The sequence below is a fragment of the Rhinolophus hipposideros genome (genome assembly GCF_964194185.1).
Source record: "Rhinolophus hipposideros genome assembly, chromosome: 11".
Lineage (NCBI taxonomy): Eukaryota > Metazoa > Chordata > Mammalia > Chiroptera > Rhinolophidae > Rhinolophus > Rhinolophus hipposideros.
This window is the reverse complement of record NC_138057.1, coordinates 54,572,325-54,592,870: the sequence shown is the minus strand read 5'-3', so window position 1 is coordinate 54,592,870 and position 20,546 is coordinate 54,572,325. Positions and strand designations below refer to the sequence as shown.

General features: G+C 49.8%; 1 protein-coding gene across 3 annotated transcripts in view; it reads left to right on the top strand.

Annotated features, from left to right (window-relative positions):
• Positions 1 to 20,546, top strand: part of CORO2A (coronin 2A) — a 48,763-nt gene that overhangs the window by 13,850 nt on the left and 14,367 nt on the right. The window contains exons 1-2 of one of the 3 annotated variants that reach the window (XM_081065855.1): positions 5,690 to 5,921; positions 11,002 to 11,202. In XM_081065855.1, coding sequence (XP_080921981.1) covers positions 5,865 to 5,921; positions 11,002 to 11,202 — 258 coding nt within the window. In that variant the 5' untranslated portion in view covers positions 5,690 to 5,864. Of the gene's footprint in view, positions 1 to 5,689; positions 5,922 to 7,307; positions 7,323 to 11,001; positions 11,203 to 20,546 lie in introns of those variants that run through there. The other 2 variants (XM_081065857.1, XM_081065856.1) reach the window with 2 other exon arrangements.

The following is a 20,546-nucleotide window of genomic DNA, read 5'->3' as shown; positions in this document are numbered from 1 at the left end:
AACAGTGGACAGGAAGGACTCTGTATATGATAGAGCAGTGGTTCTCAAAGAGTGATCCCTGGACCAGCTGCGTCATCGTCACCTGGGAACTTGCTAGAAATGCAGAATCTCAGGCTCCACCCCAGACTTGCTGAATCAGAAACCCTAGGGTGGGCCCAGTAATCTGGGTGTTAATCAGCCTTGGGGTGACTGATGCACTCTCAAGTTAGAGACCCACTGTTGGAAAAGCTTCATGCAAAATGTGAAGGCGATACTTTCACCAGTCCTAGCAAAATCAGTCTTGGGGAGGAAGTGCCTCTTTAGCCTGGGGCACTCTGCACCCTCAGCTGGGCCTCCCGCCCTCCCTGGCCTGCAGGCAGGTCTGAACAAACGGTTTGGGCGGAGCTCAAGAGAGCCGGAAACGGGGAGAAGGTGGCCTCACCATCCTCTCCGGGCAGCTGTTGCAGACACTACTTGGGGAATTGATTAAAGCTGGGCAGTGACATTTATCTCTATGTTAATAAGCAGGTGAGGGAGAAGCAGGAAGGAATTTCCCATCACTCTCCTGCGTGTGCAGCTGGACTAAGAAACGGACTATTGGGCTGCCCAGGCATGTGCTGGAGCAGGCAGGCCTGTCACATCTGGGGACTCTTACCAAATGGAATGGGTTGAAGGATGAAAGGGCATTATATTCTGATTTAACAACCCCAGCTGCTGAGATGTGACCTCCCTACTCACTGCACTTGTCCTTTCCTTTCAAAGAGCTGAACTCTGCTAAGGCAGATCAGGCCTGACTCCTGGGCAGGAAATCTGCCAGCTCCGCATGCTCCTTCATGATCAATCACACACTTTTCCTCCTGAGTCGAAACAAGGAAGGCCTCAGAATCTTCCTCCCTTCCTCACCGTGCTCTGCAGCCACTCCTGCCCTTTGGAACTGGGTATGAAACGAAACCCACTTAGCTGTTCCTTAAACACAAGCACAAAGTTGAAGAAAGAAAATACTTTCCCAAGGCAAACATTCAAACTACCTAATTATGGGAGCTAAATCCACTTCAGCTCTGGCCAAGTCACGCCCCCCTCTTCCCCGCCATTACAAACTGTGCCACCTCCTAGTCTCAAGTGGCAGCTCCATAGCCGGCACTCAGAGCCCTTCCCCGGCCACCTCTCTAGCTTAGGCTCTCATCATTCCCTTCATTTGCACAGACCCCAGCCAAACCAGACCCTTTCGATTTCCTGGATGTGCCTTTTGCTTTCCCAGCCCATACTGCATGCCCCTCTCTTGGCCTTAGCGCTCCTCCCTGCACCAAGATAGTGCCTGGTGTGACTGAGCCAGGTGTCGTTGAGCATGGTGCCTTTTACCTGGAGAGCCTTCCCTTCACTCTACTGGGCTCGCTCTACTTGGTCTTTCAGGCTTAGCTCAAAACTGCCCTGCAGCCCTCACCGACTCCCCAGATTTCCATCTCCCTGCTGCAGCCTCTTGGGCCTATTTGCCCTGAACTGTGTTTGCTGGTTACATGTTCACCTTTCCCATCAATCACTGGCTGTCCCCTATGACATTCAGCACATGCCAGGCTGGGGAGGGCCCTGATGATGCTGGTTGGACTCATTCTGGCCCCAGGTCCCTTGCAACAGGGCTGGGTAATAGCTGATTTGTGAGTCCGAGCCAGGGACCTCCTGACAACAGAATGGAGGCCTGGCCATATGCCCATCCTGGGATGGGGGCTACAGAGTTTCTGTCCAGCCTCTGGTTTGCTGTGGGACCCTGAGCAAGGCACTCTCCCTCTCTGGACCTCAGTGTCCCTCTCTGTCCACAGACAGATCCAGAATCTCTGCCGGGGATGGACAGTGAGCAGGAAGTGGAGCCCCCAGGTCTTTGGCCTCCTGGAGGTGTCTTCAGAAAGTCCTAGGTGAACTTTATCTATCGAAACTCCCAGATAAGAGGATTGTGGGGCAATAAATCTGCATGGAGTTTTGGTCAGGACCTGATATAGAGGAAGAAGCCCTGCTCTGTGTCTCCAGAAGGTCAGGCAGGAGGGCACCAGCCCTTTGAGGACTGGAGCAGCCGCCAGGCAGACGGCTCCACTGCCCTCGCGGGTCCCGGGGTCTGGTGTGTGTGGGCTGCAGAGCCCTCAGCAGATCCTCCTAACAGGGGGTTAGGGCAGAGGCATTACCGTTCTATGGGTGGAGAGTCAAGACCCAAGAGGGGAAAAGATTTGTCCAAAGTCATGGAACAAATGGGCATCAGAACTAGGACACTCCAACCTGACCAGCACGCCTACTGTGGAAGGATCGGCCCAGCTCTCAGCTCCTAGTGTCCAGAGGGGTCAGAAAAGGTTGGTTGTGCTATTGAAAGCTCAATCCAGAAGGCAGATCGGTCTCCCCCTGGGTGCCTGCCTATGGGATCTGGCCTTTGGGTGGGCAAAGCAGAAGTGGAGGACCGTGTGGGGTTGACAGTTCGATGGAAAGATGGATGGGTGGATGGATAGATGGATGAAAGAAGGAAAAAACATTGGGAGCAGAATAGGAGGAATGGAAGGGAGCCTCCCTCCATCAGTTGAGCTCCTATTTGTACCAGGCATATGCAAGGTATTTTACATGTTATCCCACTTAATCCTTGGCAAGACCCTGTGAGGTAGATATTAGGGTACCTTTTATAGATGAGCGTGCTGAGGCCCAGAGACAGGTGGGGGCCCGGGATTTGAACATGGTACCTCCTCTCCCCCTGCCCTGGGCTACCTCATAGGATAAAAAGACTGACTGTTCAGGCCCGGGAGCTGGGCTAGCTCCCTGGAGGGGTTTCTGTGTGAACTGGGCTCAGGAAGGTGGAGTGAAAGGAAGGGCGTCCTAGGAGCCCAGCTAAGTGCCAACCATGGATTCGTCTGGGCTGACTTAGGCTGAGGCAGAGAGAAGGGGCACGAGAAGAGATAAGGTTTCTGGAAAACACACTGCTTTGAGGGAGAACAGATAAACTAGCTTGACTCAAGGGACAGATCTATGGAGATGAGGAAAAGACAGTCGGGGGAATTCTCGGGGCCTCAACCCAAGTCCAGCGGATGGCTTTATCCTGAGGACAGAGGTGACCCGGGGCCGATCTTAAGGGAAATGACAAGGTCAGGGTGGGACAGGATAGGAGCCTGGGCTGGGAAGGGGGAACAACAGAGGCACCGAGAGAAAAGGCAACCCAGGCCTTACACAGCTTGAGGAAGAGGAGAGGACAGGGGAGTGGGGGAGGGGGGTGTGTGCCGTGGGCCATCTCAGGAGGTGCCTTGCTTGCCTCAGGGCCCAGCTACTGACCAGGCTCTGGAGAGTGTCAGCTGTCAGGAGCAGGCTCCCTCAGGCCTAATCTCATCGGGAGGAAAGAGGCATTTTGTTGGCCGTCTCTCTGATTCAATCTGTGTTTCCTGTGGGCCTGTGGCGAGGCATCTGTGCTGGACCAGGAGAACCGGAGAGCTGGAGGAGGGGAGATACGGGCGGAGGCGGGGGGGGGGGGGGGGGGGGGTACTGGGCCAGAGAGAACCTGGAGACAGGACTGTTGTTCCTTGGTGGCTGCAGGGTGTCTCTGCCTCCACTGCTGATAGGGGGATGGGGGGCATTCAAGGTGGAGTTGTGCCAATGCCCCCCGCCCCCCACCCCAGGAGCGCCAGTCCCCTGAGCACAAGGCTGCTGGCTTCCACCCAGGAGCCCTGCTGGAACGATGCACAAATACATGCTCTTTGGGTTCTTCTGGACCAGCCAGGATTATCACCTTTTCTCTGTGCTTGTCTGTGCCCTCCATCAACGTTGTGAGCCCCAAGGGTCAGGACTTGGTTCCTGGAGGGCAGCTTTGCACTTTCTGGTTTGGGATTTTTACTCAGCTCTCCCAACTGTTGGGCCCTCAGCACGTACCCGTCATGTACTAAATCAAATCCTTAGGGACCACGACTGTCTTAACAGCAAACATTTGTTGAAAGCTAAGTATTCACTCAGTGTTGCTCCATGTGCTGTGGGGATTATCTCATTTAATTGGCAGGGCAGCCCTGTGAGAGAGTGTGGACCAGGGACTCAACAGCTTGGCTTCAAATTCCAGCTCAGCCGCCTGCCCATTAGCTATGTGATTTTGGACAAATTACTTACCTTCTCTGTGCCCTAGTTTCCTCATCTGTGAAAATGGGGCGATAATGGTATTTATGGGATTGCTGTGAGGGTTGAGTTAGTACATGGAACATAATTCACACATAGTAAATAATGTATATATTATTTGTTTGTTACAATGCCTGATTTTCCTAGTGATGAAATAGACATATTAAATAACTTGCTCCTAGTCATACAGGTATGATGGACATCTTCTATAATCATACTGTTTAATTGGATACCCAGTAGCCACATGTGGCTCCTGAGTACTTGAAATGTTGTCAGGGCAACTGAGGAGCTGAATTTTACATTTTATTTCATTTTAGTTTTAATTTAGAAGCTGTGTGTGACTAGAAATTCCCCTGGTAGACATAGCTGCTGCCTGGGTCCCACACGCAGTGATCGGATTTAAATGATTCTAACATGCATTCAAAGCTGCAAAGCACTGCCCTGTGTTTTAGCACCCCATCAAGATCATGGCGTCTCATCTTTTCCTGCTCTTGGCCATTTTCCGAGAAGTGTAAATAAGTGGAGAGCAGTGGCTGAATTATTCATCTTTGGCTGCCCTACCCCTGCCCTCATCACAGGGCCTGGCACAGAATTAGCACTAAGTTAACAGCGGATAAAGTTTGGTGATTGAGTTAAATCATATTCACCTTTCTTTACAAACCTTCATGGATTTTTCTGCTTTGAAATGCTCTATTCTCTGGTTCAGGACGTTGGGCTCTTTAAGAAATCAGTTCTAGAGCCTTCTCTCTCACCGGCAAGTTGTCAGAGTCAGGGTTACTAGTGACTTAAAATAGAATCATTGCATGTAAATCAGAGAAAAGTTTTCTGGAGACCTCTGTGGTAGGTGGTAGGGTATGCAACCTGTCCCTGTTTGGTTGGGACTGTCCCAACCAAAAAGTCCTGCGTCCTTGAATACCCTCCCCCATCCCAGGCAAAGCAGGCAAGTGGGTCACCAAACTTCCATGGAGAGCAACAAGGCCTCTACTTACTTTGAAAGAAGGAAGAAGACTAATCCTGTGGGGTGAGACCCCAAAGTACCGGGTCCCTGGGTCCCACCGTGTCACCTCAGACCATGTAGCTAGCCCGTGGAAGGCAAAAATAAAGACACCTTGAGCCAAGAAATGACAGCTAAACCAGGGCCTGACCTTCGATGAACAGAAACGACTGTGGATTAAGGTCTCACTAGAGAAAAGCAGCTGAGACCTATGGTTTCTTCTCTCTGCCTGGGGAGAAAGGAAGGCTTCGTGGGAATTCACTGGTTAAGCAGAGACCTCATTGATCGAAGGGGAGCCTGGACTTTCATTGGGCCTTGGCTTCCTGATCCAGATATCCCACCCCCTACCCGGTGGATTAGAGGCCCTGATAAGTATTCAGGATAAATTAGGAAGGAGCTTTCCCAGTCAAGTTTGGGGCCAAGGCCAGGGTTAGGACAAACTCTATGATGGATAATAGTCGGTCAAGGATTAGAGTCAAGGTGAGGGACCTGCCCATAATTAGGTGTTTATTGTGTTAGTCATCGGTCTTTGTAGCTCACCTTCAAATAGAGTGTTCTTTACTCTTACAGTAATATTTTTTTATTTTTTTAAACTAGGACATTTGTGGTTCTAATCTCCCTCTGTTAACTGCGGCTGACTTAAGTGTGGTGGTTCGACCCTCTCACGAGGCATGCGTGGGGCTAGTTCACTGACCACACCGTCAGGTTTTAAGAGAAAAAAATAAATAAAACTCCAGTATTAGATGTGGAACCACAAACTTACAAAGGGACAATGGTAACCGGCTGCGCCAGACTCCTATGTATCCCGGACGTTTCAAGACCAAATCAGGTAATTTCATTCTTTCCCTGAGGCCAGAAACAGTACAATTAATGAATAATCTCTTATGCTGGTTTGTACCACACCCAGTTTGAGTTCTGTTTCTAACACCCTGCAGCTAACCCTTGTCCTGCAGTGATTGAGGGCTGGGAAGACAGGCCTCTGGGGACAGGCAGGAAAGCCTCTGTGTCTCTCTCACTTGTCGGAGGGGAGCATGTGGCAGGAAAAGGAGCCCCTGGCCAGGACTTGGCTTCTGCTTCCCATCTTCACTGTTCCTACTCATTTGATCTTGGTCAAGTTGCTTCCCTACACCAAATAGGGACAACAATCCCCAGGAGAGTTCTACGGGATGGGACAGGCAGCGAGCCATTCCACTGTCAGGCATTAAGAAATCAACTCAATGGGATGTTAAACCCAGAGACGACTAAATCCTGTTGGGAGAGCGGGGAATTCACAGCTCACAGAGCCTAATCCCTTGGCATCAGGGCTGCTAAACACGCATAGGACAGTGGGAGCAGAATCGAAGCCACCCCTGCCTTGTGCCTTGCCTAAGAAGGCCTGCTGTGGCTTTGATGTGGCCCCAGCTGGATGGGACTGGGCAGGATAGGACAGGTGGCATGGGATAATCCGGGCCCAGCCCGTGGGTGCAGCCTCGCGGTGCTGAGGGCCCGCTATGGTCCGCATTTCCAGGCAAGTGTCTGCTTGTAGGGAAAATAAAACTGTTCTCTGAATTGCCGGGTCCTTGAACTCATGCAGGCACCAATATAGACATGCATGTGCACGTATATGCACAGATGCAATTAAACACCCAGATGTACACATGCGTGCACACTGCAGAAGTGCGTACACGGTACACGTGGTCTTCCTGTGACTGCAGTGCCCATGCACAGACTGCACACACAATTGTACAAACTCCCCCTGCATATGTGTATGTATATACATATACACACACTCCCATATCGCGGGCAAAGGAAGAGGTGGCCCGCCTGGCTTGGTGCTGCCCCACCCCCCACTTCCGTAAGTTTCCCTCCACGGCAGTAGCTCTGGAAGAACCTTGGCAGTGAAGATAAGGTAGATAAGGTGCTGGGAGGGGTGAGGTAGGCTGCCGAAAAGAGGTTGGGGCAGTCGGGCAAAAGGTCATGACGTTCGCGCTGCTCCAAAGCCAGCTGGCTGCATCAGGGAAGGCCAACAGCCCGCTCTGGAGGGTGTCCACCCAGCGTCCTGAGCCTTGTTTTCCTTTTCTATAAAGTGGAGGTGATAACGGCCGTGGGCTGAGGTGGGATCCAGGGTGGAGCGGGAGTGAAAGAGCTTCTGTCATCATCGTCATGATTTGCAGGAACCTGGAGCTGGGGGCTCGGGAAGCAGAACTAGGCTCAGCTTCCAATCCTGCCACTTGCAGCGATGTGACCTTAGGTGGGTTACTTCACTTCTCTGCCTCAACCCCTGCATCTGTAATGGGGAACAAAGCCACACCTACCTGTTCAGTTCATACAGGGGAAGCACTTGGAATGGTACCTGGCATGTAGCAACCATTCAAAAACTGAGTTGTTATTGCCAGGGAGGTGACTGTGAGCTCCAGGAAAATCATTACCCAGGCCTCTTGCAGCCCCCTGAGCCTGACCCTGGGCAGAGAGCTGCCTCTCAGGTGTGGGGCCAAGCCCCAGGCTGTGAGCTCTGGGAGTAGCCAGAGAGCCCAGGACTATTGATCGTCAGGTCATGTCGATTTCGGCAGCCATGACCTGCCCCCACACCCCACAGCCCATCACGGGCACTCGAGCATGAAGGCTGGTTGGTCCCCTCTCCTTGGTATTTCACCAACATGTCCCCTCTTCTCCATCCCCTCTGCCCTATTGCAGCCTACGTGACCATTACCTCTTGTCTGTTCCACCCTTTCTTCCTCTCAGTAGCCAGAGGATGCCACCTAAATAGGAAAACGGTCCCCTCCCTCCCCTGCTCTAATCCCTGCAGCAGCTCCCCATTGCCCTCAGAGTCTAGGCTCTTTAACATGGCTCCTGAGGTGATCTGAGTCCTGCGCCTCGCCCACCTCTTCCCTGCAGTCTTCTCAGCTCTGGCCACACCAAGCACAGGCAGCTATTTGCCAAATACCATTGGTGGAGCCTGCGTGGGGCAGTGTGTTAGTCAGGACAGGTAGGCTATGCTCTGTGACAAATAACCCCACTACCTCAGTGGTTTGCTCTGCAAGTTTGTTTCTTTGTCACACTATATGGCCTACATGAATAGGCTGGGGGAGGTACTCTGTTCCATACAGTCCCTTGGGGACCGAGGATGATGGAAGCTGCACCATCTAGAGTACATGGCCTTCTCATCGCTTCCGCGGAGGACGAGAATTCTAGAGGGTCACAGACAGGTCTTACATGCTTCAGCCTAGAAGTGGTACATGTCACTTCTGCCCATGATCCATTGGCTAGAACTAATACCATGGCTGCCAAACTGCAAGGAGGCTGGCATGTGAGGGGAGCGATGGAATGTCTGGTCACTATTGCCTTTTGCCACAGACAAGTGCCCCCGTAACCCCACCTTGCAGCTGCTAGAAGTAAGGCAGGGTTGGGGGACCTGGAGCCGCACCTGCTAATGTCCCCCTACTTTCCCAGCCTAGGCCCAAGGCAGCGCCTCCGCTGCCACCTAATTGCCAAAGCCTTAGGAAGGTCTTTGTTCTGAGAGGACCCCCAGCCACCGTTTCTCTCAGGACCCAGTGCAAAGAAAAGCTGTGCTGCTCCTTAGCAGGTTGTGGCTTTTCTCTGACACTAAATTGTTTCCCTTATTGTTTCTGATTGTTTCCCTTATTGAATTGACCACTAGGAAGCCACCTCCTCTGTGTTTAGAACCTGGCAGCACACGTGTGGTAGCGTAACTACCCCCACATTTCAGGTGATCTTGTTTTTTTCCTGTATTTGTCCACTCTCCCCATTTTATCAGCATGGCTTTTCCATTTCCTTCTCTCTTGTGTTCTCTCTATTTCTGTAAGTCTTCTTACGTCCTTTCTGGGATCAGATGGGCATTAATTAGCCAGTCCCAGAATTCTGTGCTGCTTCCTGTAGCTCTGGCAAATGTAGTCAGGGTTTTGGTCAAAGCTCCCCAAAAGAGTGGAAATGTCTGAGTTGCATGGGACAGACCTGCCCCCACGAGGCCAGTGGGCTCCCTCTAAGGGCTTGGCTTAGAGGGACCCTCCCTCTAAGGGTCAGGCCGTTGAGCACTGTGGCTTCCTGAGGTCAACAGCCTAATCTTGTGCATTTGGACTGAGCACAGAGAAGAGTCTCAGGCCGTCACCCAGGCTGGGCAAGCACCTTCTTTGTCTGGCTCATGTGGGTGTCCAGCCAAACGTGCCTTCCTCTGGGAAGTTCCTGGGGCCTGTGGTGAGTGCTGTGCTAGTCACTCCTGTAGCGGAGCCCCAGGCTTTTTTGGGGGGAGGACCCTGCAAGCTGGTAGAGAAGATGAGACCTGATATCAAACTCCAAATTAGGGCAGACATTGTCAGGGACCTCAGGACAGGGAGGGGAGACAGCTGGTGCTTGGGAGCTGGGGAAGGGGAAGGCTTGTAATTGTGGAGATGGGTACAGGCAACAGGGGGCTAGGAAGGGAAACCAAGCGAGGAAAAGGCAAGGGCAAAGGCCCCAGAAGACTGGGAATGCAGGAGCAGACACAAGGGAAGCTGGATGGTGTTCTTTATCTGGAAGGTACCCTTAGAAGAACAGCAAGAAAAAGTGAATCTTGGAATATGGGGTGGAACCTAATCAGAGGGCCTTGAATGCCAGGCTGAACCTGTAGGGCAGCGATGAATGGGGAGCAACAAAGGGTAATAGAAGATGGGGGCTGGAGTGCTGAGGACAACCAGGCTTGGTGTCCAGAGGATCCTTCTGGCCGACATGAGGGGCATGGATGGGAGGGCCCAGTGGGACCAGCGAGACTCAGGGCAGGAGCTTTGGCCTGAGCAGCAGTGAGGTTGAGAGGAGGCCACATGGTATCATGCATTTGGCCACCAATGAGGCCTAGATGCTGTTATAGGCCATTCATAACCTGGTCCTGCTCTCTCCTTCAGCTTGTATTCTCTTCATTCACATTGCCCAATTTATATGTTTATGTGTATGTATATGTTTTTTCTTTTTAACATCTCCTTGTTAATCTTGCTAAATTACATGTAGTTGCTCAAACATTCCATGTTTCTTTCTATCTCAGGGACTTTGGTCAGGGTGTTTCATCTGCCTGGGATACCTACCCCCAAGTTCTCCCTTGTCCTGTCAACATGGCCAACTCCTACTCATCCTTCAAATCACAACTCACTTGTCACTTCCTCTGGGAAGCCCTCCTTGACTGCCACGTGCAAACCTCCATTATTACCTATAGTACCCTGGGTCCCAGGGGCCCAGGCTCCTCTAGTGGCCCGACTCACAGGACTCTTCACTCCTGTAAGGCTGGTCTCAGGCTTACTCTCTCCAAAAACTCAGTGCCTAGCACAGGACCTAGTCACAGGATGGTGCTCAGTAAATATTGAGTGAATAAATATAAGGCTAGGGCAGCTCAGGATGCCTGGATGGGAATAGTGGTCATAGTTATTACTGTTGCTCAAAGGATCTAAATGTATCATCTAATTTAATCCTCATGACAAGTCTATGAGAAGGATACTTCCATTGTCCCCATTTTACAGATGAGAAAACGGAGGCTTCAGAGGTTAAGTCACTTGCCTGCCCAGCTAGCAAGAGGCAAAGCTGGAAGTGGAGAACAGGCAGGTTGGCTCCAGAGAACACAGCATTACTCACTTGGCTAGACTGGGAAGGGTCAGGGTGGCTGGGCTGTCTGGTGGGATGGTGGATTGGGGATGTGGTGAGGTCTCTCTGTGGTTTTGGGTTCACACTTGAAGGGATGAAAAGCAAACAGGTCAGCAATAATTATATCATCTCACCACACCTCACCAGGTCCGTAGAAGTCGCCACAATGATAGCCTGTTGGTTGCCCCCCCCCAGCACATCACTGTCATGCTCATGCCCTCTTCTGTATTCTCAAGGTGAGATCCCCATGTGTGCTTCTGTCGGGGAGGTGAGTCTCACACCCCTTTTGTCCCATCTGTCTCCTGCAGATGTCATGGCACCCCCAGTATCGGAGCTCCAAGTTCCGCCACGTCTTTGGCAAACCAGCCAGCAAGGAGCACTGCTACGACTCAGTACCCATCACCCAGAGCGTCCACGACAATCACTTCTGCGCTGTGAACCCCCACTTCATTGCAGTCGTGACTGAGTGTGCTGGTGGGGGGGCCTTCCTTGTCATCCCCCTGCACCAGGTAAGGATGCCTGGTAAGCCCCGGGCCCAAACAGCTCTCTGGACGAAGCTCAGAATAGAGGGAAAGTAGAAAGAGCCTGGGTTTTTGGTACCTTCCATGGGTACTTTCCATGGGTTAAAGTCCATGGTACTTTCCATGGGTTAAAGTCCTAGACCTTCAGAACTTAGTCCAGCTGTGTGACCTTGAGTAAGTCATTTCACCTCTGTAAGCCTTGATTTCTTCTTTGGGAAAAATATACCTCTCCTGGGATTTCAGCAGTTGCCTCGCTATCTCTGGGACCTTCCTTCCACCTCACTGCAAAATAATACACTCCTGAGTAAAATATAATAATATTACTCAGAGTAAATATAATGATATTTACTCTGAACCCATTGCTGGGCTCAGAAGACATTGGGGAAATTTCCAACGCCTCCTCCCTTCCCCCAAAAAGGAAACAAACCTTAAGCCAAAATCAAAGTAGGAGAGGAAAGCAGTAAGTGAACAGGAAGAACAAGCTTGTCCTGTGGGCAGATGTTGACAGTGTAAGTTGAACCGTATGCATTTGCTGATATTTAACAGTTTCAACCCCTAAAATGGCAGTTTTATATAGATTAACCTAATAGCAGATCTTTTCAGGAACCTGACTGTCTGCCTTAAGGTAGACCTTCCGAAGGGTCTAGAGAGATCCTGGGTTTGTAATGCCTCCGGTTCGCAGCAGAAGCAGAGACAAAGTCTCTCCAGAGGAAAGCATTCCCAATGTGACAGGAGCCCTACAGATTAAGGTCAGGTGAATTCATAATCTGAGATCACCAGCATGTAAGCCACCATGAGTAAGACACAACAGACTTAGACCCCTCCCTGCCCCACCAAGGACTTTAAAAGTTAAAATCATAAATACAAATTGGAATCTCATATACCAGGTTTTCTGATCCCGTTGGAATTGACTTAGAAATCAATAACGAAACATACGTTTTTAAATTCCTATTTATTTGGAAATTTAAAGACACGTTTCTAAATAACTTCCAGGTCAAAGAAGAGATAAAAATGGAAATTGAAAACTTCTTAGACCTGAGTGATAATGAAATACATCACAAAACTTACGGGATGCAGGGAAAGCGGTGCTTCAAGGGAAAGGTGTAGCACTAATGCTTATATTAGAAAGGAAGAAAGGCTGAATATTAACGACTAAACATTCAACCTGAGAAGATAGAAAAAGAACAGCAGAGTAAACCAAAGGAAGTTTGAGAAAGGAGATAATAAAAAGCAGAAATCAGTGAAGGAAAATACAAATAGACATTAAAGAGGGTCAAAGAAGCCAAAAGCTGGTTCCTAGAAGAGACTGATAGACAAACCTCTGGACAGGTAGTCAAGAATAAAATAGAGAATATGCAAGTAACATTGGGAACAAAAAATAAAACACCAATCTAATACCAGAGCTTCAAAATGTGACACTAATATGAGCAGTTTTATGACAATATATTTGAAAACGTTAACAATATGGTCACCTCCCTATAAAAATATATAACTTGTCAGTACTGATTCAAATAGAAAGTCTGAATGTCCTGTAACTATTTTTTAAATTGTGCAATAAAAATCTCTTAAAGAAAACAGCAGAAGGAAAAGTTAAGCCAGGGTGAGAAAGGATACTTGCACAATAAACATGACAAAGAGCTCACTTCCTGAATGTGTAAAATGGACTAGGACAAAACAAAACAAAACATTAACCCTGAACTCATAGCAGAGAAAATCCAAATGGTTACTAAACATTTGGAAAAGTTCTCAACCTCATTAGTAAGCCACTACAACCACCACACTGGCAGAAGGGTAAACTAACAATAGTAAGTGATGGCGAGGCTGGGTGGCAATGTAAACTCTCCAGTGGCAGGAAACTGGCACACATGTTTTGGAACAAAGTGTGACAGCTTCTATTAAAGACGGAGATACACACATCCTATGACCCAGAGATTCCACTGCTAGGTATATACCACGCAGAAACGGGTGCTTGTGTGCACAGAACACAAACATGAGAATGTGCAGAGGAACGTTGTTTGTATTATCACAAAATGGCAAAAACCAAAATGTCCAAGAATTGAATCAATTGTGGTATATCCATAGTGTGGAATATACACAATCATGAAAAGGAGCAAAGTATAGACACCACAACATGGAGGAATCTTAAAGACAAGATTGAGGGAAAGAAACCGGATAAATTCCATATTGTCTCATTCTATTTCCTGAAAGTTAAAAACAGACTAAACTGTAGTTTATGGGATACATAAGTAAGTACATAGGAGGATCAGAGAAGAACCTTCCTGGGGAGGCGACTTTTGAGCAGAGAGCCCCTTGAAGCTCTAGAGGCAGAGTGTTCAGGCCAAATGAATAGCAAGTGCAAAGGTCCTGTGGTGGGAACCGGTTTGGTGTGTTTGGCAAACAAGCTGGTACGTCGTCCCAGGTCCAAGAGCAGTGGGAGGTGATCGGAGAGGGGAACAGCACTGGGGCTGGGAGGGCCCTGCAGGCCAGGGAAGGAGTCTTGCTCTTTTCTGAGTCCAGTGGGAAAGCCACTAGAGGCTTGCAACTCAGGCTCTGTGCAGCCTTGCAGCCTGGTCTTGGGTAAAATGTACAATTCCCTTTGGGCTTTTTGAAATAGCATCATAAATTGCTTGAGGACACATGTAAATTGCTTCGGTCACAGACTCCTAGGAGTCCAGGCACAACAGGAGCTAGAAGCCATTAGTCAGAGCTTATACCTGAGTGTCACAATGCAGATACTCATTCAGTCGGCCTGAAGTGGGGCTGGAGAATCTGCATTTCAACAAATTGCAGAGTTGCCAGGTAAAATATCAGATGCCCAGTTAAAATTTGAAACTCAGATACACAACAAATAACTTTCTTTTTTTGCTTATTATTTTTCTTTTTAATTAAACTTTTTTGTTTGGAGATTATTGTAGATTGACATGCAAATGTAAGAAATAACACAGAGATTCTGTGTACCCTTCACCCCGTTGCTCTCAATAGTAGCATCTTACGAGACCAGAGTACAATATCCAAAACCAGGATCTTGACCTTAGTACAGTCAAGATACAGAAGATTGGCAGCATCACAAAGGTCTCCCCTGGTGCCCTTTTATAGCCACACCCACTTCCCCCACATGCACTGTCTTCTTAACCCTTGACAACCACTAATCTGTTCTCCATTTCTATACTTGTGCCATTTGAAGAATGTCATATGAATGGAACCATGTACTATGTAACCTTTTGGGCTTGACTTTTTTCACTCAGCATAAAAGATCCATCTGAGTTGCTCCATGTATCAGTAGCTCATTCTTTTTTTATTGCTGAGTAGTATTCCATGGTAGGAATGCACCACCGTTTGTTTAACCCTTCACCTGTTGAAGGCCATTTGGATTGTTTCCAGTTTGGGACCGTTATGAATAAACCTACTATAAACATTTGCGTACAGGTGTTTTGTGTGAACATAAGTCTCCATTTCTGTGGGATAAATGCCCAGAAATGCCATCACTGTGTTGGAAAACATGTTTAGTTTGATAAGAAACTGCCAACCTATTTTCACAAAGAATTTCTTAGTGTAAGTAAAATAGTGTAAGTAAAATGAGACATACTAATACTAAAAATGAAATTTGTTGTTTCTCTGAAATTCAGATATCACTGGGCATCCGATATTTTTATTTGCTGGTCTGGCATCCCTCCTCCCAGGTGGTGCTGATGTTGCTGGTCTGCAAGCTGCATTTCAGTAACTAGACTCTAATCTAGTTCTTTTTTATAATTATGAAAAAATTTCAAACACGAAAGTAAATAAAAACTATATAATGAACTCTTCTATACCCAAGTTCTAGAATTTTCAAGACTTTGCCACTCTTGCTTCATCCATCCCCCCACTCCCCTCCACGCCCCGAACTGTTTTAAAGCAAATCCTGGACGTTTTGTCATTTTACCCCATAAACTTTATTCTAAAATATATGCAATTCTAAAAAAATTATAACATTTTCTGAAATAATCACACTGCCGAGATCACAGCATCAACAATAGCTCCTGTGTCACCTCATTCCCACTTCATGGGAAAACCTCCCTGATTGCCTCCTAAATGCCTCATTGTGTTTGGTTTGCTTGCATCAGGGTCCCGATAGGCCACGCATTGCATTTGGTTGACATTTTCTTAAGTAACCACATCTAGAGTGATGGAGCAGGAACGAGAGGCCCAGAGAGGAAACGGACACACGTGCTGGTCCCATCACGTAGCACTTACCCTGGGCACACAGGCCTTTGGTGTAGTAACCAGGGACAGTGCTTATGCTGATGCCTTCATTAGCCCATTTTGTAGGGAGTATTGCCCTGTGGCACAGATGAGGCTGCTGGGCTCAGGGAGATGGCTTCCCAGAGGACCTTGAGCAGTGAAGATGAGGAACTGAACAGGCCCAGCCCAGGGTGTGGCCTGGGGCCTCGCTTTCATTTAACTGGCCTGCAGCTCCTGGGGTTTGGCTCAGTGTACGTCAGCTCCTTGTCTGGAGATTATGTCCCATCCAGATACAGAGATGTGTCGGTAAAGAGTGCTGTGCGAAAGAAGGAAGGGACAGCTAGTTAATTATTTAATGGAAATACATACAGGAGCGTTGGGGTTGGAAGGTGCCTGGCCTCACCGCAATGTCCCGGAAGTTACTCTCAGAAGGGCCAGGCTGCCCCAGGTGGTGTCAGGTATCCCAAAGGGAGTGACTCTGCAGTCAGGGCCCTTCCTTTTGCAGGCTGTAACCCAGGGTGAGCCCTTCGGAGGGTGGCATCTGCAGCTTTGGCAACGGAGGACTGTGCTCAGGGAATAAGTCACAGCAGGAAGTTCTGGGGACAGGCCTGCCCTGAGCCTGGGGACATGCCAGGTTGGGCTTCTGACCCTGGGGCCCAGCCTGCAGCAGATCCACTCCTTGAAAGGTAGAAGGGTGGACTTTGCTGTGAGGTGTGGAGGGTGGGGAGGAATGAAGGCAAGGGTAGGTAGAGCCCTGGGGTGGGCCCTGGAACATTCCTGGGAGTGGGCCAGGCCAGAGTGGGGCCGTGGGCCTGAGGGGGTCCAATGGACACCATGGCCTCCGGGTGCCTGGGAGAAGGGGGAAGAAGACATTTCACTGTTGTGCTCTAACAGGCCAGACAGACCTTTCTCAAGCCTGTGTCTGACCACATCACTTTCCTGCTCAGATGCCTCCCAGAACTCCCCAGTGTCTGCACAGAAATTCCTGCCTTCCTTATCAAAGCCCTCCATTGCCTGTCCCAGATGACATTTTGAATCTCAGAGCCTTCCATAGCACATACCTGCTCCCTCCACACTCAGATTCCCCTTCTAGAAATGCAGGGTGTAGGCTACTTTGGTTTCTGTTTTTTGTTTTATTTCATTTTAAGTCTCTTTCAGTTTTAGGGGTCTGTTCAGCCTGTAAAAGAACTTACTTAAGGAATGGGTCCTCTGCCTTCACATTTCCCAGGAGCTGGCCTGGGACGGGGCGGTTGGGGGGAGAGGTGTCTGTGGGATCCCAGAGGATAGAGCTAGAACTAGAATCAGAAAGTGGGGGGAGTGGGAGGGGCCACAGGGAGGCCACACTGGGCTTAAAGTGAGAAGCATTTTCTCACAGTAAAGGTCTGAAAGTGGAATAAACCACTTGGGAGAGAAGTGAGCTCCCCATCTCTGGAGGTGACCAAATGAGGTTACCAGATAACCTCTGTGGTTCACCACATCCAGCCCTGCTTACGGGATTCTCCATAAACTGTCCTCATGTTTGTCTGTGTACTCATAAGGAGAGGGCTGATGAATGGTGCTCTGTCCTAAATCCTTATGGGAATATGATTTGCCTTTCAGCAGCAGGTGTGTTCCCAGGATTAGGGGACACTCCTATCATCTTTCCCTCTGCTCAACTCTCTCTTCTGGGCAGCCGTCGGGCCCCAAGTCTCCCTTCCTGTCCACACGCCCATCTCTCCGTGGGGTCCAGCCATAAGCCCTGTGAATGGTTGCTGTCTTCATGCCCACAGTCTCCCCACTCTTGTTTGGCCTCCTGTCCCATCCCATTTCTCAGTCTGCCTTCCCTGAGGTCTGTCTAAGGATCCTTCCCACTTAAAACCTACCTATGGCCCTGCCATTCTGACATGAAACGCCTGGCCCCCACCTTAGCCTGGTTAAAGTCTCTGTCTTTAAGGCCCAATTCAAAGGCCTCCTCCTCCTCCAAGAAGCCTTCTCTGATTAATCCCCTGGCCTTTTCCCTGCTTCGCTCTCCAAGCCCTGAGTGTACTACATCATGCCTCCTCCAGGCAGCTCCTGGAGGGCAGGAACTGTGAGTTACTCATCTTCTGCCACCATGTGCATGCCGTGGGATGCCTGGCACATAGTGGGTTCCCAATGAAAGGCCTGCGTGATGCTGATGGTAACTGTGGCATGAGGATAGCCAGAGGCAGACCAGGCAATGAGAGGAAACATTCCCAGTTCTCGTGACTCAGCGATGGACTGGCCCGTGGCCCTTGGGACATGATTGTCAACCCCTCTGACCCCCCAGATTCTGCTTTATAAATGGGGATTCTTGTACTACTTCCTGGGGTGGTTGGGGGATAAGTAATATGAGCAGAGCCCCTAGCACAGGGCCTGGCACATGAATGACTCCCTAAGTTATGGTTCGTAACATTTACAAACCTGTTCCTTGTAGCGCGAGAATGTGCTGGAGTTCATCAGCTGGAAGGCAATCGAGGCATCAGTTTAGGCAGTGAGGGCAGCCCTGGAGCGAGTGCCCATCAGTTGGGTAGAAAGTGATGGGAGACCCTCTGCAGAACAGTTTGGACTCACACTAAGTACATCTCTGGGCCCCTGAAACTGTCTGAGCCACAATAAGACTGGATCATTGTAGTTAGCTCTGCTGAACTTACACTGGCGAATTTACTGAGAGCTTACCAGGTACCAGGCACTGTCTTAGCGCTGTGTGTGTCTTAACTCATCTAATACTCATACCCACCCTGCGAGGTCCCAGTACTGTCGCCGTTCTGTAGATGAGAAAACAGAGGCATCGAGCTCTGAGGCCGCTTGCCCAAGGTTGCACAGTAGTGAGTACTATAAGCAGGGATTCAAACGCAGGAAACCAGAGTCAGGCTGCCCTCCCAACCTCTTACACCGTGCTAACTACCTCTGCCTGCCCCTACCACCCCGGCCTCTCATGTTCTCTCGGGCCTGCTGGGAGGGTCACTGGAGACCATGACTATGACACTATGTGGGAATGACTGCCCCTGTGAGCCTTGGGGGTCATGGCAATGGCCTCACAGCCCTGCCATCCCGGCACCTGAGCTCTGCCCCTGGAGCGTTCCCCCACCCGCCTGGCTCTGTCCTCCAGCCTCCTACAGCCCTGCCCACTCCATCTTGCCCCAGGGAAGCCCAGCGGAGACTCGGGGGTGATGTGTCTCCAAGCTGAGCAGCCGGCTCCTGCACCCAAGCCAGGGTCCTCTGAAGTCTGAGGCGAGCAGATGTATCTTCCCTGCTTTAGAGCTTGTGTCTCCCATAAATCAGAGATGCCTGTTCCTGGCCTAATGGACAGAATGGTGGAAGTGGCCTCGAATATAAATGTCCCTGCCCTGACAGGGCTTTTAGCAGCTCAGTCAATAGCCCATCAGACTGGCTAATGTCTGTTAATGTGGGTCCTCAGCACAAAACCTTCTGAGGCCCAGAGCAGCCAGCCGGCCTCCGGGGAGGACCAGCATCCTTTGTTCTCTGAGTAGGAAGAGAAGCTGTCCAGGGCTGAGGCCTCTGCTCTTAGAGGCCTGGGAGGAGCACTGGCCGAAGCTCAGATCAGTCCGGAGCTGCCCATCTGAGCCCTGCGTGGCCCTGAAGCACCTCCTGAGTCTGCAGCGGGGCTGACCTGGGAAATGTGGGTCTGAATGGGGCTCCTGGGCTTGTGCCTCCCGTCAGCCAAGACCAGCCTGACAATCAGCTCTTCCAAGGCATCCTCAGGGCAGAAATTGGGGCATGGACCTGGGCCAGAGTGTAGAGATAAAGGCCCTGAGAGCAATTGGGTGTGTCCTAGCAAAAGACCAGCACTGCTCATGCCTTTTGACCCAGGAAATGATCCCAGAGAAGGGAAGGGCTGTTTGCAGGAAGACGGGGTAGGACACTGACTCAGGCAGCCAGAGCCCTGGGCTCCAGTCCAGCTCTGCCTCACGTTCCCCGTGGCCCTGGGCAAGTCTGGGGTCAGTGAGAGAGTGCCGTAATCCACTAGTGATGCCTGCCACCCGTGCAGGGTAAGAGAGCTTTGTTGTGTTTTTACCATTTCTGGTCTGAGAGTCCTTCAGGTTCTACAGTTTTATAAGAAATTTTTGGCGAATCCTGGAAGGACCCATCTTTTCAGAAAATCTGTAGTTTTGTCTTAAATACCTTTATTTATTGTAAAATTTACACAGTTTTTTTTTTTTTAATTGGGGAAGGGCACAGGGCTTTATTGGGGAACAGTGTGTACTTCCAGGCGTTTTTTCCAAGTCAAGTTGTTGTCCTTTCAGTCTTAGTTGTGGAGAGTGCAGCTCAGCTCCAGGTCCAGTTGCCATTTCTAGTTGCAGGGGGCACAGCCCACCATCCCTTGCGGGAGTCGGGAGTCGATCCTGCAACCTTGTGGTTGAGAGCCCGCGCTCCAACCAACTGAGCCATCTGGGAGGCAGCTCAGCTCAAGATGCTGTGTTTAGTCTTAGTTGCAGGGGGCGGAGCCCACCATCCCTTGCGGGACTCGAGGAGTTGCACTGGCGACCTTGTGGTTGAGAGCCCACTGGCCCATGTGGGAATCGAACCGGCAGCCTTCGGCGTTAGGAGCATGGAGCTCTAACCACCTGAGCCACCGGGCCGGCCCAAATTTACACAGTTTTAATAGAAAGTTTGGAAAATTAAAAAAAAGAAACAGAGATAATAAAAACTACCCATTTATCCCACCCTCTAGAGATAATCATGAACAACATTTTGGTGCATTTCCTTACTTTCTCAGTTTTGCTATACACATGTACATGTGCACGCACACATGTACACACACATATACATATAATAATAGCTGCTCTTCTTAGAGCACTTACTGTGGGCCATCACTATTCGGATTTTTATACACAATATCTCATTTTACCCACATAACAGTCCTGCAGGGAAGAGATTATTATTCACATTTTATCGATGAGGGAAAACAAGCTTGCACACTTTGCACAGACGCAAACAGATTTTAGTTCTTGTAAGTGCACCTGATGTCAGCATGCAGAAGGCCTGGAGACTGGCTGAGGGGGCCATGGCTGGACAACGGTCCCAGGCAGACCTGAGCCGGGGCCTGTAGGTGCAGTGTTCTCCTTCCAGGGCCCTGGCTTTAGGTGCTGCTT